At 45.1% G+C, this 19,916-nt stretch overlaps 1 protein-coding gene across 10 annotated transcripts in view; it reads right to left on the minus strand.

Annotated features, from left to right (window-relative positions):
• Positions 1–19,916, minus strand: part of LOC144683635 (BTB/POZ domain-containing protein KCTD20-like) — a 71,593-nt gene that overhangs the window by 10,444 nt on the left and 41,233 nt on the right. For 6 of the 10 annotated variants that reach the window (XM_078546864.1, XM_078546863.1, XM_078546860.1 and 3 more), the window contains 4 exons: positions 18,922–19,237; positions 16,225–16,327; positions 3,588–3,708; positions 688–885 (listed from right to left, as the gene is read on the minus strand). In XM_078546864.1, the coding sequence (XP_078402990.1) occupies positions 688–885; positions 3,588–3,708; positions 16,225–16,327; positions 18,922–19,085 (586 nt within the window). In that variant the 5' untranslated portion in view covers positions 19,086–19,237. The remainder of the gene's footprint in view (positions 1–687; positions 886–3,587; positions 3,709–16,224; positions 16,328–18,921; positions 19,238–19,916) is intronic. The other 4 variants (XM_078546868.1, XM_078546869.1, XM_078546867.1 and 1 more) reach the window with 2 other exon arrangements.

Below are 19,916 nucleotides of genomic sequence, written 5' to 3' on the forward strand. Positions count from 1 at the left end.
GACATGCACTGAATAACACATGCACCGAGTAACACACGCACCGAGTATGACATGCACTGAATAACACATGCACCGAGTAACCCACGCACCGAGTAACCCACGCACCGAGTAACCCACGCACCGAGTAACACACGCATCGAATAACACACACCGAGTAACACACACACTGAGTATGACATGCACTGAATAACACATGCACCGAGTAACCCACGCACCGAGTAACCTACGCACCGAGTAACACACGCATCGAATAACACACACCGAGTAACACACACACCGAGTAACACACGCACCGAGTATGACATGCACTGAATAACACACGCACCGAGTAACACACGCACCGAGTAACACACGCACCGAGTATGACACGCACCGAGTATGACACGCACCGAGTATGACACGCACCGAGTAACACACGCACCGAGTATGACACGCACCGAGTATGACATGCACTGAATAACACACGCACCGAGTAACACACGCACCGAGTAACCCACGCACAGAGTATGACACGCACCGAGTATAACACGCACCAAGTATGACACGCACCGAGTAACCCACGCACCGTGTAACCCATGCACCGAGTAACCCACGCACCGAGTATGACATGCACCAAATATGACACGCACTGAGTATCATGCAGTTAAGGGAAATCCCTTGAAATGCTCAGCTATACTCAGTTCTTACTTTGAGAATATTCCTCCCCCATCTGGGGCGGATGCTGTTCATCCCAGTCCACCGTGTCTTCGTGCGCCAGTACCACGACATGGCACTCCCGTTCGCCCTTCCGGGCGTTGGACACCATCAGGGGCAACACCAGCTCCTCCAGGTTCCTCTCAAACTGCCTCCGTGCCCCATTGTTTGATAACTCATGTAACAGAGCACCTGGAAGAGATGTCAGAGGAGTAAACACTGAGAAGGTAACAGTGAGCAGACACCTAGACCATGTTACAACCTGTCAATCTATTAAAAGTATCTCCAAAAGGTGTTTGACATGGTGCCTCATCAAAGTTACTGCACAAAATAAGAGCTCATGGTGTAGAGGTAACAAATCAGCATGGGTAGCAAATTGGTTAGCTAACAGGAAAAAGAGCAGGCATAAATGGGTCATTTTTGGGTTGACAAGCTGTAACTAGTGGAGTGCCACAGGGATCAATGCTGGGGCCACAACTCTTTACAATCTATATAAATGACTTGGATGAAGGGACTGAATATAAGGTTGCTAAATTTGCTGATGACACGAAGATAGGGAGGACAGTAAGTTATGAGGGGGACACAAGGAATTTGCAAAGGGATAATAGACAGGTTAAGTGAGTGGGCAAAAATTTGGCAGATGAGAAAATATAATATGGGAAAATGTGAACTTGTCCACTATGGCAGGAAGAATAGAAAAGCAGAATATTATTTGAATGGAGAGAGATTGCAGAACCCAGTGGTACAGAGGGATCTGGGTGTCCTGGTACATGAATCACAAAAAGTTAGTATGCAGGTACAGCAAGTGATTAGGAAGGCAAATGGAATGTTGGTGTTTATTGCGAGGGGAATGGAATATAAAAGTAGGGATGTTTTACTGCAGCTGTACAGGAGCTTGGTGAGACCACATCTGGAGTATTGTGTACAGTTTTGGTCTCCTTATTTACGAAAGGATATAAATGCATTAGAAGCAGTTCAGAGAAGGTTCACTCAACTGATTCCTGGGATGGGAGGATTATTTTATGAGGAAAGGTTGGACAGGCTGGGCCTGTACTCATTGGAGTTTAGAAGAATGAGAAATGATCTTATTGAAACATGTAGGATCCTGAGGGGTCTTGACAGGGTAGATGCTAAAAAGATGTTTCCCCTTAAGGGTGAGACTAGAACGAGGAGAGACAGTTTAAAAATAAGCAGTCTCCCATTTAAAATAGATGAGGAGAATTTTTTCCTCTCAGAGGGTTGTTAGTCTGTGGAATTCTCTTCCCCAGAGAGCAGGGGAAGCAGAGTCATTGAATACTTTTAAGGTTGAGTTGGATAGATTCTTGATTGACAAGGGGTCAACAGGTATAAGGGGCTAGACAGGAAAGTAAACTTGAGACCACAATCAACAAAGCCATGATCTTATCAAATGGCAGAGCAGGCTCGAGGGGCCAAATGGCCTACTCCTGCTCCTAATTCATAAATTTGTATGTATGTATGTGCTTATATAGGTACACATACATACATGAATCACAAGTACCAGAAAACCTGAAGCTTCTTAGAAACAACCTTCCAAACCCATGACCTCTACTCCTAGAAGGACAAGAGCTGAAGATGGATGGGAACACCACCACCCGTAAGTTCCCCTTGAAGCCACACACCATCCCGGGGGGGGTCCGAGGTCTGGGGGCGGGGCCCGAGGTTGGAGGAGGGAGGTCGGGGTGGGGTTGGTATCCAAGGTTGGGGCTGGGGGGCGAGGTTGGGGGGTGGCTCCAAGATTGGGGAGTGGGATGTCCGAGGTAGGGGGGCATGTTGGAGGTCAGGGGTGGTCCGAGGTTGTTGGGGGTTCCAAGGTCGAGAAGGGGGTCCAAAGTCGGGAAGGGGGTCCGAGTTTGGGGGTCAGAGGTCAGGGGTGTCGGAGATTGGGGGGGATCTGGGGTGGGGGGCGGGTGGGGGTGTCCCGTGGGGGCAGCGGGGGGTGGTTCAGGGGTGTGGGAGAGTCCCGTGGAGTCAGCCTGGGTCTGCACAATAGTTATTAAGATATTAGAAGAGGTTTTAATTCTAACTTTTCCTGGGTAGCTATTAGTATAACCCGGGAGGAACCATCCGAAGTTTGCAACTTAAATTGCATTTTTGGATGGTCCCCAGGGCAATTGTCCAGAGGAAGTTCGCACTTCTGGGCAATTGCCATGCAAACCCCTACCTGGGCACTTCCCAGAGGGACTCCCCAGCGCATCTTTGGGGTACCTCCTAAATCCGATGCTGATGAGTGTGGAAGTTACAGGCCAATATCGCCGTTCCTTCACTGTCACTGGGTCAAAATTTTGGAATTCCTTACCTAATAGCACGGTGGGTGTACCTACATCACATGGGCTGCAGCTCACAAGGGTAACTAAGGAGGGGCAATAAACGCTGGCCTTACAGCAACATCACTATCTCACAAGCAAATTTTAAAAAACTTAAAGCTGATCTAGAAGCTGCACTGGTGATTTACAGATGATAGTTTGCTGCCCAGTAACCATGATGACATATATATCACACTCGCAAGTTTACAGGTGGGAAACCCCTGCCTGAGATGTGAACAGGCAACAGATTTTATGATGTTGAGACCTATTTGTTCTAATGAACTGAAATTGGAAATCTAGACTCGCACGTGCTTTAGTCAGTCCTTTAAAGCTGCATTAATATATCTGAAGATTCATGTTCCCTACCCAGAACACGTTTGGCATTGTAATAAAGCTGCCACATGTTGTACAAAAGCCTGGTACAAGTTGGAAGCCTCACTTTCCTGTAACACACTCCGATCTTCCCTGATGTGGTTATGCAGCACCTGGACTGCAACAAGCACACACGACCCCTAATGTTGAACTGTCCGGTGTTAAAGAACCAGAAACAATCCCAGACGGCGGACTTACTGAGGTCTCTGCAGCGGATTGTATTGTGATTGAAGTTGATGCACAGATAGTCGCATGCATCCCTGAGTTCTTGGACTGAAATTCCGTCAGGACACTGAATGATTCCGGTGGTGTAGTAATCCTGGAATGACACAAGGTCAGTCAGAAAACATTACTGATATTGATGAGTTCAATGAGCATGATTTGATTAAAATCTATCCCGTTCAGCGATGGTAATGCTGTTGAATGTCAAGGGGAGATAGTTAGATTCTCACTTGTTGGAGACAGTCATTATCTGGCACTTGTGTGGCACAAATGCAACTTGCCACTTAGTCCCCAGCCTGAATGTTGTCCAGGATTTGATGTATGCAAGGATTGACTATTTCATTATATGAGGAGCTGCGAAGGGATCTGAATACTGTGCAATTGTCAGCAAACACCCCCACTTCTCACAGAATCATAGAAATTTACAGTATGGAAGAAGGCCATTCAGTCCATTATGTCTACACCAGTTGACAAGTAGCCATCCAGCTTAATCCTACTTTCCGGCTCTGGTCCATAGCCTTCTGGATTACGGCATATCCAAGAAATGTTTTAATGTTCTGAAGGTTTCTGCTACTATCTCCCTTTCAGTGAGCAGCAGATCCCCATCACCCCTCTGGGTTTGTATCTTCACACTTTTTTTATTCCTTTGGGAAATAGTTGGAAAAATAGTTTTACCCCTTCGGGGAAGGTTGGAAGGATTAGCAGATTGATTATCAACTTGTTTGAACCACATCATTAACACTGTGGCCAACAAGCCCTGGAGTGAGACTTAAACCAGACCTGCTGGCTCAGAGACAGGGCTGTTACCCACTGAGACATAAGACCTCCACCCTCTGGGTCAAAATATTGCCTCTCTAAATCTCCTATCTCTTACCTTAAATCTCTGCCCCCTGGTTATGGACCCTTCAACCAAAGTGAACATGGTTCCCTCTACCCACTCTATCGAGACCCCTCTTAATTCTATACACTTCAATTAGCTCTCCTTTCAGCCTCCTCTGTTCCAAAGAAAACAATCCCAGCCTAACCAATCTTTCCTCATAACTCAAATTCTCCAGTCCAGACACATTCTTGTAAACCTTCACTGTATCCTCTCCAGTGCAGTCACATCTTTCCTATCATGAAATGACCAGAACAGAATAAAATAGCCCAGCTATGGCCTAACTAATGTTTTATACAGTTCCAGCATAACCTTCCGGCTCTTATATTCTATCCCTCGGTTCATAAAGGTGAGTATCCCAGGTGCCTTCCTGCTCATCTTATCCATCTGTCCGGCCACTTTCCGGGATCTGTGGGCATGCACTCCCTATACCTCTCAGTATCCTACAATTTATTGTGTAATCCCTTGCCTTGTTAGCCTTCACCAAATGCATTACCTCACACTTTTCCAGATTGAACTCCATCTGCCACTACTCCACTCACCTGACTAGTCCATTGGTACCTTCTTGTAGTCTACAGCTTTCTTCTTCATTATCAACCACAGCCAATTTTTGTATTGTCTGCAAACTTCTTAATCATACCCCATAAATTCAAGTCCAAATCATTGATATATACCACAAAAAGCAAGGGACCTAATACTGAGCCCTGTGGAACTCCACTGGAAACAGCCTTCCAGTCTCAAAAAGCACCCTTAGATCATTAGCCTTTGCTTAGAACATAAGAAATAGGAACAGGAGTAGACCATTCGGCCCCTGGAGCCTGCTCTTCCATTCAATAAGATCATGGCTGATCTGCTTGTGTTTTGAGTTCCACATTCCCATCTAACCCCGATAACCTTTGATTCCCTTGCCTAACAAGAATCTATCTACCTCTGCCTTAAAAATATTCAATGACCCTGCCTCCACCACCTTGTCAGGCAGAGAATTCCAAGGTCGCACAGCCCTCTGAGAGAAAAAATTTCTCCTCATTTCTGTCCTAAAAGGGTGACCCTTAATTTTAAAACAGTGCCCCCTAGTTCTGGACTCACCCACAAGAGGAAACATCCTTTCAACGTCCATCTTGTCAAGGACATTCAGGATCTCGTATACTTCAATCAAATCACCCCTCAGTCTTCCAAACTCCAGTGGAAACAAGCCCAGTCTGTCCAACCTTTCCTCATAAGACAACCCACTCATTCCAAGTATCAATCTAGTAAACCTCCTTTGAACCACCTCCAATGCATTTACATCCTTCCTTAAATAAGGAGACCAAAACTGCACACAGTATTCGAGACACAGTCTCACCAATGCCCTGTATAACTGAAGCATAACATCCTTACTTTTATGTTCAATTCCTCTCGTAATAAAGGATAGCATTCCATTAGCCTTCTTAATTACTTGCTATATCTGCATACTAACTTTTTGTGACTCATGTACTAGAACACCTAGATCCCTCTGCACCTCAGAATTCTGCAGTCGTTCTCCATTTAAGTAATACTCTGCTTTTTTGTTCTTCATGCCAGAGTGAACAACTTCACATTTTCCCACATTAAGCTCCATTTGCCAGATCTTTACCCACTCACTTTACTTATCCATATCCATCTGCAACCTCCTCATGCCCTCTTCACAATATATTTTCCTACCTATCTTTGTGTCATCTGCAAATTTAACTACCATATCTTCACTCCCCTCATCTAAGTCATTGATGTAAATCGTAAAAAGTTGAAGCCTGAGTACAAACTGCTTCTGAGCCAATTTTGGATTCAATTTGCCACTTTGCCTAATTGGATCCCATGGGCTTTTACTTTCATGACCAGTCTGCCACGTGGGAGCTTATAAAAACCCTTGCTAAGATTGCTAAAAGACTACATCAAATGCACAACCCTTATCGTTCCTAACAAATCCATTGTGACTGTCTTTGATTAGTCTGTCTTTCTAGATTTATCTTGTCCCTCAGAATTTTTCTGATAATATTCCCACCATTGAGCTTAGACTGACTGACCTGTAATTACTTAGTCTATCCATTTTTCCCTTTTAAAACAATGGTGTAACTTCTGACCTTATGATGGAAGGAAGGTCATTGATGAAGCAGCTGAAGATGGTTGGGCCTAGGCACTACCTTGAGGAACTCCTGCGGTGATGTCCTGGAACTGAGATGATTGTTCTCCAACAACCACAACCATATTCCTTTGTACTAGGTATAGAGGGTTTTCCCCCTGGTTCCTATTGACTCCAGTTTTGCTATGGTTCCTTGATGCCAAACTTGGAATCAAATACTGTCTTGATGTCAAGGGCAGTCACTCTCACCTCACCTTGGGAGTTCAGCTCTTTTGTCCATGTTTGAACCAAGGTTGTAATGAGGTCAGGAGCTGAGTGACCCTGCGGAACACAAACTGGGCGTCAGTGAGCAGGTTATTGCTGAGCAATTGCCGCTTGATAGCACTGTCAACAACACCTTCCATCACTTTGCTGATGATCGAGAGTAGACCGATGGGACGGTAATTGGCCGGGTTGGATTTGTTCTGCTTTTTGTGTACAGGACATTCCTGGGCAATTTTCCACATTGTCAGGCAGATGCCAGTGTTGTATCTGCACTGGAACAGCTTGGCTAGGGACACAGCAAGTTCTGGAGCACAAGTCTTCAGTACTATTGCTGGAATATTGCCAGGGCCCATAGCTTTTGCAGTATCCAGTGCCTTCAGCTGTTTCTTGATATCACACGGAGTGAATCGAATTGGCTGAAGACTGGCATCTGTGATGCTGGGGATCTCCAGAGGAGACCGAGTTGGATCATCCACTCGGTACTTCTGGCTGAAGGTAGATGCAAACACTTCAGTCCCCCATTTTGCACTGATGTGCTGGGCTCCCCCGTCATTGAGGAAGATGATGTTTAGGGAGCCTCCTCCTCCCCTTAGTTGTCAACAGTCAACCGACATTCACGATTGGATGTGGCAGGAGTGCAGATCTTAATCTTATGTTAGTTGTGGGATTTGTGGGATTTATTTGCTCTATCTATAGTGTGCTGCCTCTGCTGTTTAACACATCATGCTCCTGACATGCTCTCCTACACTTGTCATTGAATCTGGATTGGCCCCTGGCTTGATGGTAATAATAGAGTGAGGGATATGCTGGGCTATGAGGTTACATATTGTGGTGGAAAACAATTCTGCTGCTGCTGATGGCCCACAGTGCCTCGTGGATGCCCAGGGTTGAGCGGCTAGCTCTGATCTGAATCTATCCCATTGAGCAGAGTGCGTGTGCCACACAACACAATGGAGAATTTTTCAGTGTGAAGTAGGACTTTGTCTCCACAAGGATGACGTGGTGGTCACTCCTACCAACACTGCTTGAAGTGCTGCACCTGCGGTGGGTAGAATGGTGGGGAAGAGGTCGAGTAGGTCCTCACGTCGATTCTCCCATCACCTGCTACGAGTGCAGTCTGCAGCTATGTCCTTCAGAATGTGGCTAGTTGTGATGTTACCGAGCCACCCTCCAATTGGTGTTGGTCATGGAGGAGCACTGGTTCATCAGCTTGGGGTGAGGGGGATGGCAGTGGGTGGTAATCAGGAGGTTTCGTTGCCCATGTTTGACCAGATGCATGAGACTTCATGGGGTTGAGATTCAATGTTGAGGACTCCCAGGGCCACTCCCTCCTGCCTGATTATTACTGGGCTGCCACTTTGGTCTTTCCTGCCGCTGAGACAGGACAAACCCAGGGATTGTGATGAAGGAATGTACGACATTGACCACAGAACTGCATGATTTTATAATTTTGTTTCATTATAAATTACAGCACTGATTTGTTTTGATCAATAATTGTAGCATAGGCCAGGATTTTCCAGTCATCGGGCGGGCTTGGCGGGAGCGGGTGGGGAGCTGACCGCCGCCGCGATCCGCTCCGCACTACGATGTCACGCAGGCGAGCCAATCAAGGCCCACCCTGCGTGGATCACGAGCTGTATGCAGGCGGAGGGTGGAGGGAGAGTCGGGTCTAGCGTGCATGTGCGCGAAAGAGCACTTCAATCTCCCTGAGGCAAGGAGCTGCCTCAGGGAGATTGAAGCGCTTTTCAAAAAAATAGATAAGGACATTAAAAATTTAATGAAACACGTCTCCTCATGTGACTGTAGCACATGAGATGGGACATGTTTTTATTTTCAAAATAAAGTTTTTATTTCATTAGTATTAGTTTTAACAAACCTCATCCCGCTGGTGGATGATTTTTCCTAAAAAATGTAAAGGCCGCTTGGCCTTTTCACCTGCCCACCAGTCGGTCGGTTGGACGGGCACCGTAAATTCATGTTAATTATCTGGTTAATGGCCTTAATAGGCCTATCAATTATCGGCGGGCACGCAGCCGACTCCCAGCGCGTGCCCGCTGAACGAAATATCGCACGAGTTCGCGATGACGTTGGGACGCACAACCAATGTCATCACGTGTCATTTTATGTTCCAGCATGTCGGGCACACCCCCGCTCGCCAAATGTAAAATTCTGCCCATTGCCTTTTACACATAGTTTCAGTCAGAATTAAGTCTTCATTGTCCATCTTTTCAATTAATTTTAATTCGGAACCATGGTATATCTCAGTTTCATAAAGTAGTTGTGTTGTTACAACTTTAGTATGTCTCTGTCTTTATCATTACCAATTTAGAATTAGTTGTTAGTAGTATTTGATTTTCTGTATTGGATAAGTGAGAATATGTGTCATTTCTATCTTCACTTTCAATTCACAAATATACAATTGTAATACATAAAATGATGATAGGGTATGAGGCAAACATTGTCTTATAGACTCATTTGTAGTCTGCTTGTAGATAGCCTGCAATGCTTGATGAAATTTGGCATTGGCTGAAAGATATGATTCTGAGATAATGACTATGTCAGGCTGTTGTCTGATGAATTTATAGGACAGCACTCCCAATTTTGGCACAAAATCCACAGATTTTCATGAGGAGAACGTTGTATGGTTGATTGGACAGGGTCTGGTACCAAGTCAATGCTGGATGGTCTCTGAGTTTATACTTAGTGCACTCTTTTGTATTGGTTTAATACAGCTGAGTGGCCTGCTAGGACATTTCAGACAGCAGCTATGAGCTAACTGCATTGTCCTAGTCTGAAGCCACATCTAGACCAGAACGGGATAGAAGGGAAGATCTCCTTCTAAAATGACAGATGGTCTTTTAATGACATTCTGGTAGTTAAATTAATGATTAACGATACACACACTTATATAGCAATGCATATTGACAACACACACACTGATACAGTGATACACATTAATAGTGATACACACTAATAGAGCGATACACATTAATGACTCACACTAATACAGCGGTACACATTAGCTGTACACACTGATACAGTGATACATATTAGTGACACACTGATACAGTGATGCACATTAACAACACGCACTCTGATACAGTGATACACATTAACAACACATTCTGATACAGCGATACACATTAACAACACATTAATATAGCAATACACATTAACAACACACATGCTTATACAGTGAAACACATTAATAATACACATTAACAATACACACACACACACTGATACAGCAATACACATTAATGATACACACACAGATACAGCAATACACATTAACAGCACACATGCTGATACGGTGATACATATTAAAAACACACACTGATACAGCGATACACATTAACAACACATACACTGGTACAGCGATACACATTAACAACACACATACTGATATAGCGATACACATTAACGACACACTGATACAATACACATTAGCGATTCACACACTGATACAGTGATACACAAAAACACACTTTGATACAGCGATACACATTAACAACAAACACACTGATACACTGATACACATCAACGATACATATTAACATTACATACACACTCTGATACAGCGATACACATTAACGACACACACTGATACAGCGATACACATTAAATGGTATTCACACATTATTACAGAAATACACATTAACAACACACATGCTGATACAGTGATACACATTAACGACACACATTATCAGTACATACACACTCTGATACAGCGATACACATTAACGACACACACACTGATACAACGATACACATTAATGATGCACACTGATACAGCAATACACAGTAACGACACACACTGATACAGCGATACATATTAACAACACACACACTGATACAGCGATACACATTAATGATATTCACACATTATTACAGCGATACACATTAGCAACACACTTACTGATATAGCAATACACATTAACGACACACAGAGATACAGCGATACACATCAACAATATACACACGCTGATACAGCTATACACATTAACGATATTCACACACTCATACAGCGATACACATTAATGATACACACAGATATAGCTATACCCATTAACGATACACCCACTGATACAGCGATGCACATTAACAGCACACACACCGATACAGTGATGCACATTAACACCACACACATTGACACAGCAATACGCATTAATGACATGTACTGATGCAACGATACACACACAGATACAGCGATACACATTAATGATACACAGTGATACAGCGATAAACATTAATGACACACACACTGATACAGCGATACATATTAACAGCAACACACTGATACAGCTATACACATTAACAACACACACATTGATACAGCGATACGCATTAACAATTTACACACATTGATGCAGCTATACACATTAACAACACACACACTGATACAGTGATACATATTAATGATACACACACACTGATACAGCGATACATATGAATGACACACACACTGATACAGCTATACACATTAACAACACACACACTTATACAGCGATACACATTAACATTACACACACTGATACAGCGAAACACATGAACAATACGCACACCAATACAGCGATAGACATTTACAACATACACACTGAGACAGCAATACTCATTAACGAAACACAATGATACAGCAATGCACAATAACATACATGCAGTGATACAGCGATACACATTAACGACATACACTGATACAGCGGTACACATTAACGACACACACTGATACAGTCCTACACATTAACGATACACACACTGATACAGCAATACACATGAACAAAACACACTGATACAAATATTACACATTAACAATACTAGTTTCTTATTTCTGATTTCTCTAACTGAAGTTAAATTTTCCAGCTATGCTGGGATTTGAACTCATGTCTCAAGGTCATTAGTGCAGGTAGGTGGATTACTAACCCGGTAACATAACAACCTATCAAGGTAGATAATGTCAAAGGATAAGCTGAAGAATCACTCTCACACTAAGAATTAGAACAATGTGTAACTCTCCCTCAGTCTCTACCACGCTCTATGTGTAATGCTCTCTCAGTCTCTACCACACTCTGGTTTAATCTCTCTCAGCCGGTACCTACTCTCTGTAACTCTCCCTCAGTCTGCACCACACTCACTGTGTAATTCCCCTTTGGTTTGTACATAGTCTGTGTAACTCTCCCTCAGCCTGTACTTGCTCTAACTCTCCCTCAGTCTGTACCTACTCTGTGTAACTATCCCTCTGTCTGTACATACTCTCTATGTAACTCTCCCTCAGTCTACACCTGCTCTGTCTAACTCTCCCTCAGTCTGTACCACACTCTATGTAACTCCCCCTCAGTCTGTACCTGCTCTGTGTAACTCTCCCTCAGTCTGTACCACACTCTATGTAACTCCCCCTCAGTCTGTACCTACTCTGTGTAACTATCCCTCTGTCTGTACATACTCTCTACGTAACTCTCCCTCAGTCTACACCTGCTCTGTCTAACTCCCCCTCAGTCTGTACCTGCTCTGTGTAACTCTCCCTCAGTCTGTACCTACTCTGTGTAATTCTCGTTCAGTTTGTACCTACTCTGTGTAACTCTCCCTCAGTCTGTACCACACTCTCTGTAATTCTCCTCAATCTTTACCTACTCTCTGTGTAACTCTCCCCCAATGTGCAATGAGATGGGAGTAATTAATGACCTCATAGTGAAGGCGCCCCAAGGTAGCAGCAACCACAATATGATTGAATTTTACATTCAGTTTGAGGGAGAGAGGAGTGGGTCCAACACTATGATTTTAAACTTAAATAAGGGCAATTATGAGGTCATGAAAGCTGAGCTGGCTGAAGTGATTTGGCAAAGTAAGTTAAGGGATAGGTCAATAGAGATGCAGTGGTCAATATTTAAGGGAATATTTCAAAGTACACAGAATAGATACATTCCAATGAGCAAGAGAAAGTCCAAGGGTCAGACACACCATCCATGGTTAACTAGAAAGGTTAAAGATAGTATCAAACTTAATGAACAAGTATATAATTGTGCAGACAGGTGGAAGGTCAGAAGATTGGACAGAATATAAGAAACAGCAAAGAATGACTAAAAGACTAATAAGGAGGGAAAAGTTAGAGTATGAAAGAAAGCTAACCAGAAATATAAAAACAGATAGTAAGAGTTTTTATAAATATTTATAAAAGAAGAGTTAACGAAGTGGGTGTTGGTCCTATAGGAAGTGAATCTGGGGAATTGATAATGGAAAACAGGGAGATGTCAGATGAATCGAACAGGTATTTTGCATCAGTTTTCACTACAGAGGATACAAGTAACATCCCAAAAGCAGCTATAAACCAGGAAATGGAAGTGGGGAAAGAAGTCAGGAAAATGACAGTCACCAGAGAAGTGGTACTGAGTAAATTGTTGGAGCTGCGGGCTGAAAAGAGCCCGGGTCCTGATGGACTTCATCCTAGGATCTTAAAAGAAGTGTCTAGTGAAATAGTTGATGCGTTGGTTTTAATTTTCCAAAACTCCCTAGATTCGGGAAAGGTCCCATTAGATTGGAAGATAGCAAATGTAACTCCATTATTCAAAAAAGGAGGGAGACAGAAAGCGGGAAGCTGTTATTAAAGAGGTTATAGTAGGGCACTTGCATAAGCTCAAGGTCACCAGGCAGAGTCAACATGGTTTTGTGAAAGGGAAATCGTGTTTAACCAACTTATTGGAGTTCTTTGAGGAAGTAACATGTGCTGTGGATAAAGGGGAACTGGTAGATGTACTGAACTTAGATTTCCAGAAGACATTTGATAAAGTGCCACATCAAAAGTCTGGAAATTAAAAGCTCATGGTATAGGGGGTAACATATTGGCACGGATAGAAGATTGACTGGCTAACAGGAAGCAGTGAGTAGGCATAAATGAGTCTTTTTCAGGTTGGCAGGATGTGACAAGTGGTGTGCCACAGGGATCAGCGCTGGGACCTGAATTGTTTACAATTTATATAAATGGCTTGGTTGAAGGGATGGATGGGATGGTTGCCAAATTTTGCTGTTGACACAAAGATAGGTAGGAAAGTAAATTGTGAAGAGGACATAAGGAAGCTCCAAAAAGACATAGACAGGTGAAGTGAGTGGATAAAGATCTGGCAAATGGAGTATAATGTGGGAAAATGTGAAATTGTCCATTTTGACAGGGAGAATAAAAGAGAAACATATTATTTAAATGGTGCGAGATTGCAGAGCTCTGAGGTGCAGAGGGATCTGGGCTTCCTACTGCAAGAATCACAAAAGGCTAGTATGCAGGTACAGCAAATAATTAGGGAAGCTAATAGAATGTTATCATTAATGCGAGGGGAATTGAATACAAAAGGAGAGAGATTATGCTTCAGTTATACAGGGCATTGGTGGGACCACATCTGGAGTACTGTGTACAGTACTAGTCACCTTACTTAAGGAAGGAGGTAAATGCGTTGGAGGCAGTTCAGAGAAGGTTTACCAGACTAATACCAGGAATGGGCCGGTTGTCTTATGAGGAAAGGTTGGACAGGCTAGGTTTGTATCCGCTGGAGTTTTGGACAGTAAGAGGCGACTTGATTGAAACATATGAGACACTGAGGGGTTTTCACAGGGTGGATGTGGAGAGGATGTTTCCTCTTGTGGGAGAAAAAATCTAGAACTAGGGATCACTGTTTAAAAATAAGGGGTCGCCCATTTAATACAGAGATGAGGCGAATTTTTTTCACTCAGAGGGCCTAGAGTCTTTGGAACTCTCTTCCTGAAAAGGCAGTGGAAGCAGAGCCTTTGAATATTTTTAAGGCAGAGGTGGATAAATTCTTGGTAAGCAAGGGGGTGATAGGTTATTGGGAATAGGTGGGACGCAGATTTCAGGTTACTCTTCGATCAGCCATGATCTTTTTAAATGGCGGAGCAGGCTTGAGGGGCTGAATGGCCTACTCCTGCTCCTTGTTCGCATGTTCAGTCTGTCCCTACTCTCTGTGTAACTCTCCCTCAGTCTGTACCTCCCCTCCATGTACCTCTCCCTCAGTCTGTACCTGCTCTGTGTAACTCTCCCTCACTCTGTACCTACTCTGTGTAACTCTCCCTCAAACTGTGCCTGCTCTGTGTAACTCTCCCTCAGTCTGTACCTGCTCTGTGTAACTCTCCCTCAGTCTGTACCTCCTCTGTGTAACTCTCCCTCAGTCTGTACCTCCCCTCCATGTACCTCTCCCTCAGTCTGTACCTACTCTGTGTAACTCTCCCTCAAACTGTGCCTGCTCTGTGTAACTCTACCTCAGTCTGTACCTGCTCTGTGTAACTCTCCCTCAGTCTGTACCTGCTCCGTGTAACTCTCCCTCAGTCTGTACCTGCTCTATATAACTCTCCCTCAGTCTGTACCTGCTCTGTATAACTCTCCCTCAGTCTGTACCTGCTCTGTATAACTCTCCCTCAGTCTGTACCTGCTCTGTATAACTCTCCTCAGTATATACCTGCTCTGTATAACTCTCCATCAGTATGTACCACACTCTGTGTAACTCTCCCTCAGTCTGTACCTGCTCTGTGTAACTCTCCCTCAGTCTGTACCTGCTCTGTGTAACTCTCCCTCAAACTGTGCCTGCTCTGTGTAACTCTCCCTCAAACTGTACCTGCTCTGTGTAACTCTCCCTCAAACTGTGCCTGTTCTGTGTAACTCTCCCTCAAACTGTGCCTGTTCTGTGTAACTCTACCTCAAACTGTGCCTGCTCTGTGTAACTCTCCCTCAGTCTGTACCTCCTCTGTGTAACTCTCCCTCAGTCTGTACCTCCCCTCCATGTACCTCTCCCTCAATCTGTACCTACTCTGTGTAACTCTCCCTCAAACTGTGCCTGCTCTGTGTAACTCTACCTCAGTCTGTACCTGCTCTGTGTAACTCTCCCTCAGTCTGTACCTGCTCTGTATAACTCTCCTCAGTATGTACCTGCTCTGTGTAACTCTCCCTCAGTATGTACCACACTCTGTGTAACTCTCCCTCAGCCTGTACTTACTGTGTAACTCTCCCTCAATCTGTACGTACATTGTGTAACTCTCCCTCAGTCTGTACGTACATTGTGTAACTCTCCCTCAGTCTGTACCACACTCTGTGTAACTCTCCCTCAGTCTGTACCTACTCAGTCTAAATATCGCTCAGTCCGTACATACTCTCTGTGTAAGTCTCTATCAGTCTGTACCTACACTGTGTAAATCTCACTCAGCCCATACATACTCTCTGTGTAACTCTCTCTCAGTCTGTACCACGCTTTCTCCTGTGCCTGCACTCAGCCTAAGCACTTCAGTCAGTTTTCCGAATGTAGTTTAATCATTTCAGGTTGGGTGGATGATGTGAAACGTCAATGTTTGCAGGAACTGAACACAACTTTTATGAAGAATGAACTCACCAGGACTGCACGGAAGACAGTGGAAGTAATGCCCTCAGCAATCTCATACTCGCCTTTCTTGTTTGCCTTTGTGACGTTATTTTCTCGGCCTGAGGTGAACATTCTGGGGGAGAAAATGCAAAATTCTTTACAGCAAGAATGAGGCTCCACTCTGAGTGTCCAACCTCTGGCACCCACCTCACCCCCTCACAATGCCAACCACCGTCAATGCGCCTCACTGACATTGATTCTTGTTCTTCTAGCTTCCTTCCCTCAGCAGAATGATTTACCACTCCCTGTGACCTCAGGTCTGTACAACACAACACAACACAACACAGATCAAGACTGGATTAGGAAGCTTTGGGTTTGTGAAGCTCAATTTTTACACATTCAGCTAGGATTGAACAACTAAGCCACATAGTGACTCCCTGTCAGTTAGAAACCTGTTACTGTTCAGTGCACTAGTTTCCCTCCATAGCTTCCAACCTCATAGTCTCCCAACCTCGGACAGCCCACTTCTACATCCTCCCCAAAATCTACAAACAGGACTGTCCCGGCAGACCGATCATGTCAGCCTGTTCCTGCCCCACAGAACTCATTTCTTCCTATCTTGATTCCGGTCTTTCTCCCCTTGTCCAGTCCCTTCCCACCTACATCTGTGACTCCTTTGATGCCCTACGTCATATCAACAATTTCCAGTTCCCTGGCCCTAACCGCCTCCCCTTCTCCATGGACGTCCAATCCCTCTACACCTCCATCCCCCACCGGGATGGTCTGAGGGCTCTCTGCTTCATCCTTGAACAGAGGCCAGAACAATCCCCATCCACCACTACTCTCCTCCGTCTGGCTGAACTTGTTCTCTCACTGAACAATTTTTAAACTTGTCTCACTTCCTCCAAATAAAACATGTAGCTATGGGTACCCACATGGGTCCCAGTTATGCCTGTCTCTTTATGGGGTATGTGGAACATTCCTTGTTCCAGTCCTACTCAGGCCCCCTCCCACAATTCTTTCTCGGTACATTGATGACTGTTTCGGTGCTGCTTCATGCTCTCGTCTGGACCTGGAAAAATTTATCAATTTTGCTTCAAATTTCCACCCCTCCATCATCTTCACATGGCCCATCTCCAACACTTCCCTTCCCTTCCTTGACCTCTCTGTCTCCATTTCTGGTGATAGACTGTCCACCAATATTCATTACAAGCCCACCAACTCCCACAGCTACCTCGACTACAGCTCCTCACACTCCGCTTCCTGTAAGGACTCCATCCCAATCTCTCAGTTCCTTCGCCTCTGTCGCATCTGTTCTGATGATGCCACTTTCCAAAACAGCGCTTCTGACATGTCTTCCTTCTTCCTTAACCAAGGTTTTCCACCCACGGTGGTTGACAGGGCCCTCAACTGTGTCTGACCCATCTCCCGCACCTCTGCCCTTACACCTTCCTCTCCCTCCCAGAACCATGATAGGGTCCCCCTTGTCCTCACTTTTCACCCCACCAGCCTCCACATTCAAACGATCATCCTCTGCCATTTCTGCCAACTCCAGTATGATGCCACCACCAAACACATCTTCCCTTAACCCCCCCCACCGTCGGCATTCCGTAGGGACCGTTCCCTCCAGGACACCCTGGTCCACTCCTCCATCACCCCCAACACCTCATCCCTTCCCCACGGCACCTTCCCATGTAATCGCAACACCTACCCCTTTACCTCCTCCCTCCTCACCGTCCAAGGGCCCAAACACTCCTTTCAGGTGAAGCAGCGCTTCACTTGCACCTCCTTCAATTTAGTCTACTGCATTCACTGCTCCCAATGTGGACTCCCCTACATTGGAGAGACCAAACGCAGACTGGGTGACAGCTTTGCAGAACACTGTCAGTCTGTCCGCAAGCATGACCCAGACCTCCCTGTCACTTGCCATTTCAACACTCCACCCTGCTCTCATGCCCACATGTCCGTCCTTGACCTGCTGCAATGTTCCAGTGAAGCTCAACGCAAACTGGAGGAACAGCACCTCATCTTCCGATTAGGCACTTTACAGCCTTCCGGACTTAACACTGAGTTCAATAATTTCAGACCATGAACTCTCTCTTCTTTCTTCACCCCCTTCTTTAATCCTTTTTAAAAAATTTATTTTAATTTTATATTTACTTATTTTTATTTTTATTCATTTATTCATTGTTTTATCTCTTTTTTATCCCCTTATCCATCCTTTTTCTCCAACCACCACCCCCTCCCCCAACAAAGGCCATCTGTCACTTCTTCATGTGGTTCTTTGCAGAGTGCTTACCTTTGTCCTGCTATTATCACATTCTGCTTTCTGACCTTAATGCCACCATCAGCACCTCCATTAGCCAGTACCACTATCATTAACACTCCCTTTGTCCTGTATCCATGACATTTTTGTCAATCTGTCCATAATCCCCACCTATCACTGGCCTTCTATCCAGCTTCACCTTCTCCACCCCCCTTAAACAGTATAAATTTCAACACATTTCTCCTTCCCTTTAGCTCTGAAGAAGAGTCTTACAGACTCGAAACGTTAACCCTGTTTTTTCTCTCCACAGATGCTGTCAGACCTGCTAAGTTTTTCCAGCATTTTACTATTTTAATTTCAGATTTCCAGCATCCGTGGTATTTTGCTTTTATCTTAATGTTCAGTACAGGTTGTTTTCAGGCAGGAGGTTTGATGAGCAGCGCTGAGAGATAAGCACCTACCGGCCAAGCAGAGTGTCAGGGTGAGCTGCAAAGATGACAGGGTCGACTACAAACCGTGTGTTATCAACAATCAGCACAATACGCTCAGAGGCTTTCCAGGACTTGCTGCTGTCCTCTCCCTTGGTATCCCTGGAACTTTTACTCATGCTGGCGTTCTGCCCCATGTGGGAATTAGCCCATTTTTCCTTAGGCCAGAGGGTAGAGCCTGGCTCAAAAATGGGACATCCCTGGTCATCCAGAGCACTGTAAATGGAAGAAGGGGAACCTTTACAAGGACGGGAGCTTGTTGTCTGACAGAACCGCCCCAGGTCAGGATCTAGAGGGAGAGAGAGAAATTAATGTGTTAGTTTTATCTGACATTGTTCCTCAGTTGACAGTGTGCACTGGGATGTCGGATGGATGAGCTCCAGCCTGAACTGTAACCGACTGCAATCCCAACCATTGCCAGAATACACTTGGGAATATTGGGAATTACCCCATCTTTGGGCTTAGTGACAGCGCACATCCAGGGAGGATCCGGTATGTTCATGTTAGCAATTGTTTATAAATTTAGCCTCGGTAGAGATCCCCGAGGAGAGTATGAGATGCCGTCCTTCACCTGGTCTTTACTGGAAGGTGGGGGACGGTGCAGACAGAGGTCGGGTGGGGCATGCACGTGGGTAGGGGGTGCGAAGGGCCTGGATAGGATATGTGAGACACAGGTAGGGGAGAGGGGGCACGAGTAGAGATAGAGGAAGTGGTGGGTTGGGGAGGGGACATGGATAGGAGGAAGCATGCATAGGCGGAGGGGGTTAGGGCCCATGCTTGTTTGGGGGGCGCCTGCATGTTGTGGGGCGGATGCCCGTAGGTGGTGAAGGGCGGTGCCTGTAGGTAGTGAGGGGGGGGTTGGCCCGTGAATGGCAAGGGAGGCCTTGCGTGGTGAGGGGGAGGCCGTACGTGGGGTGAGGGGGGGAGTCGTACATGGGGTGAGGGGGGGTGCTGTACATGGGGTGAGG

Source organism: Cetorhinus maximus, chromosome 8 (genome assembly GCF_964194155.1).
Source record: "Cetorhinus maximus chromosome 8, sCetMax3.hap1.1, whole genome shotgun sequence".
In the NCBI taxonomy this organism is placed as follows: domain Eukaryota; kingdom Metazoa; phylum Chordata; class Chondrichthyes; order Lamniformes; family Cetorhinidae; genus Cetorhinus; species Cetorhinus maximus.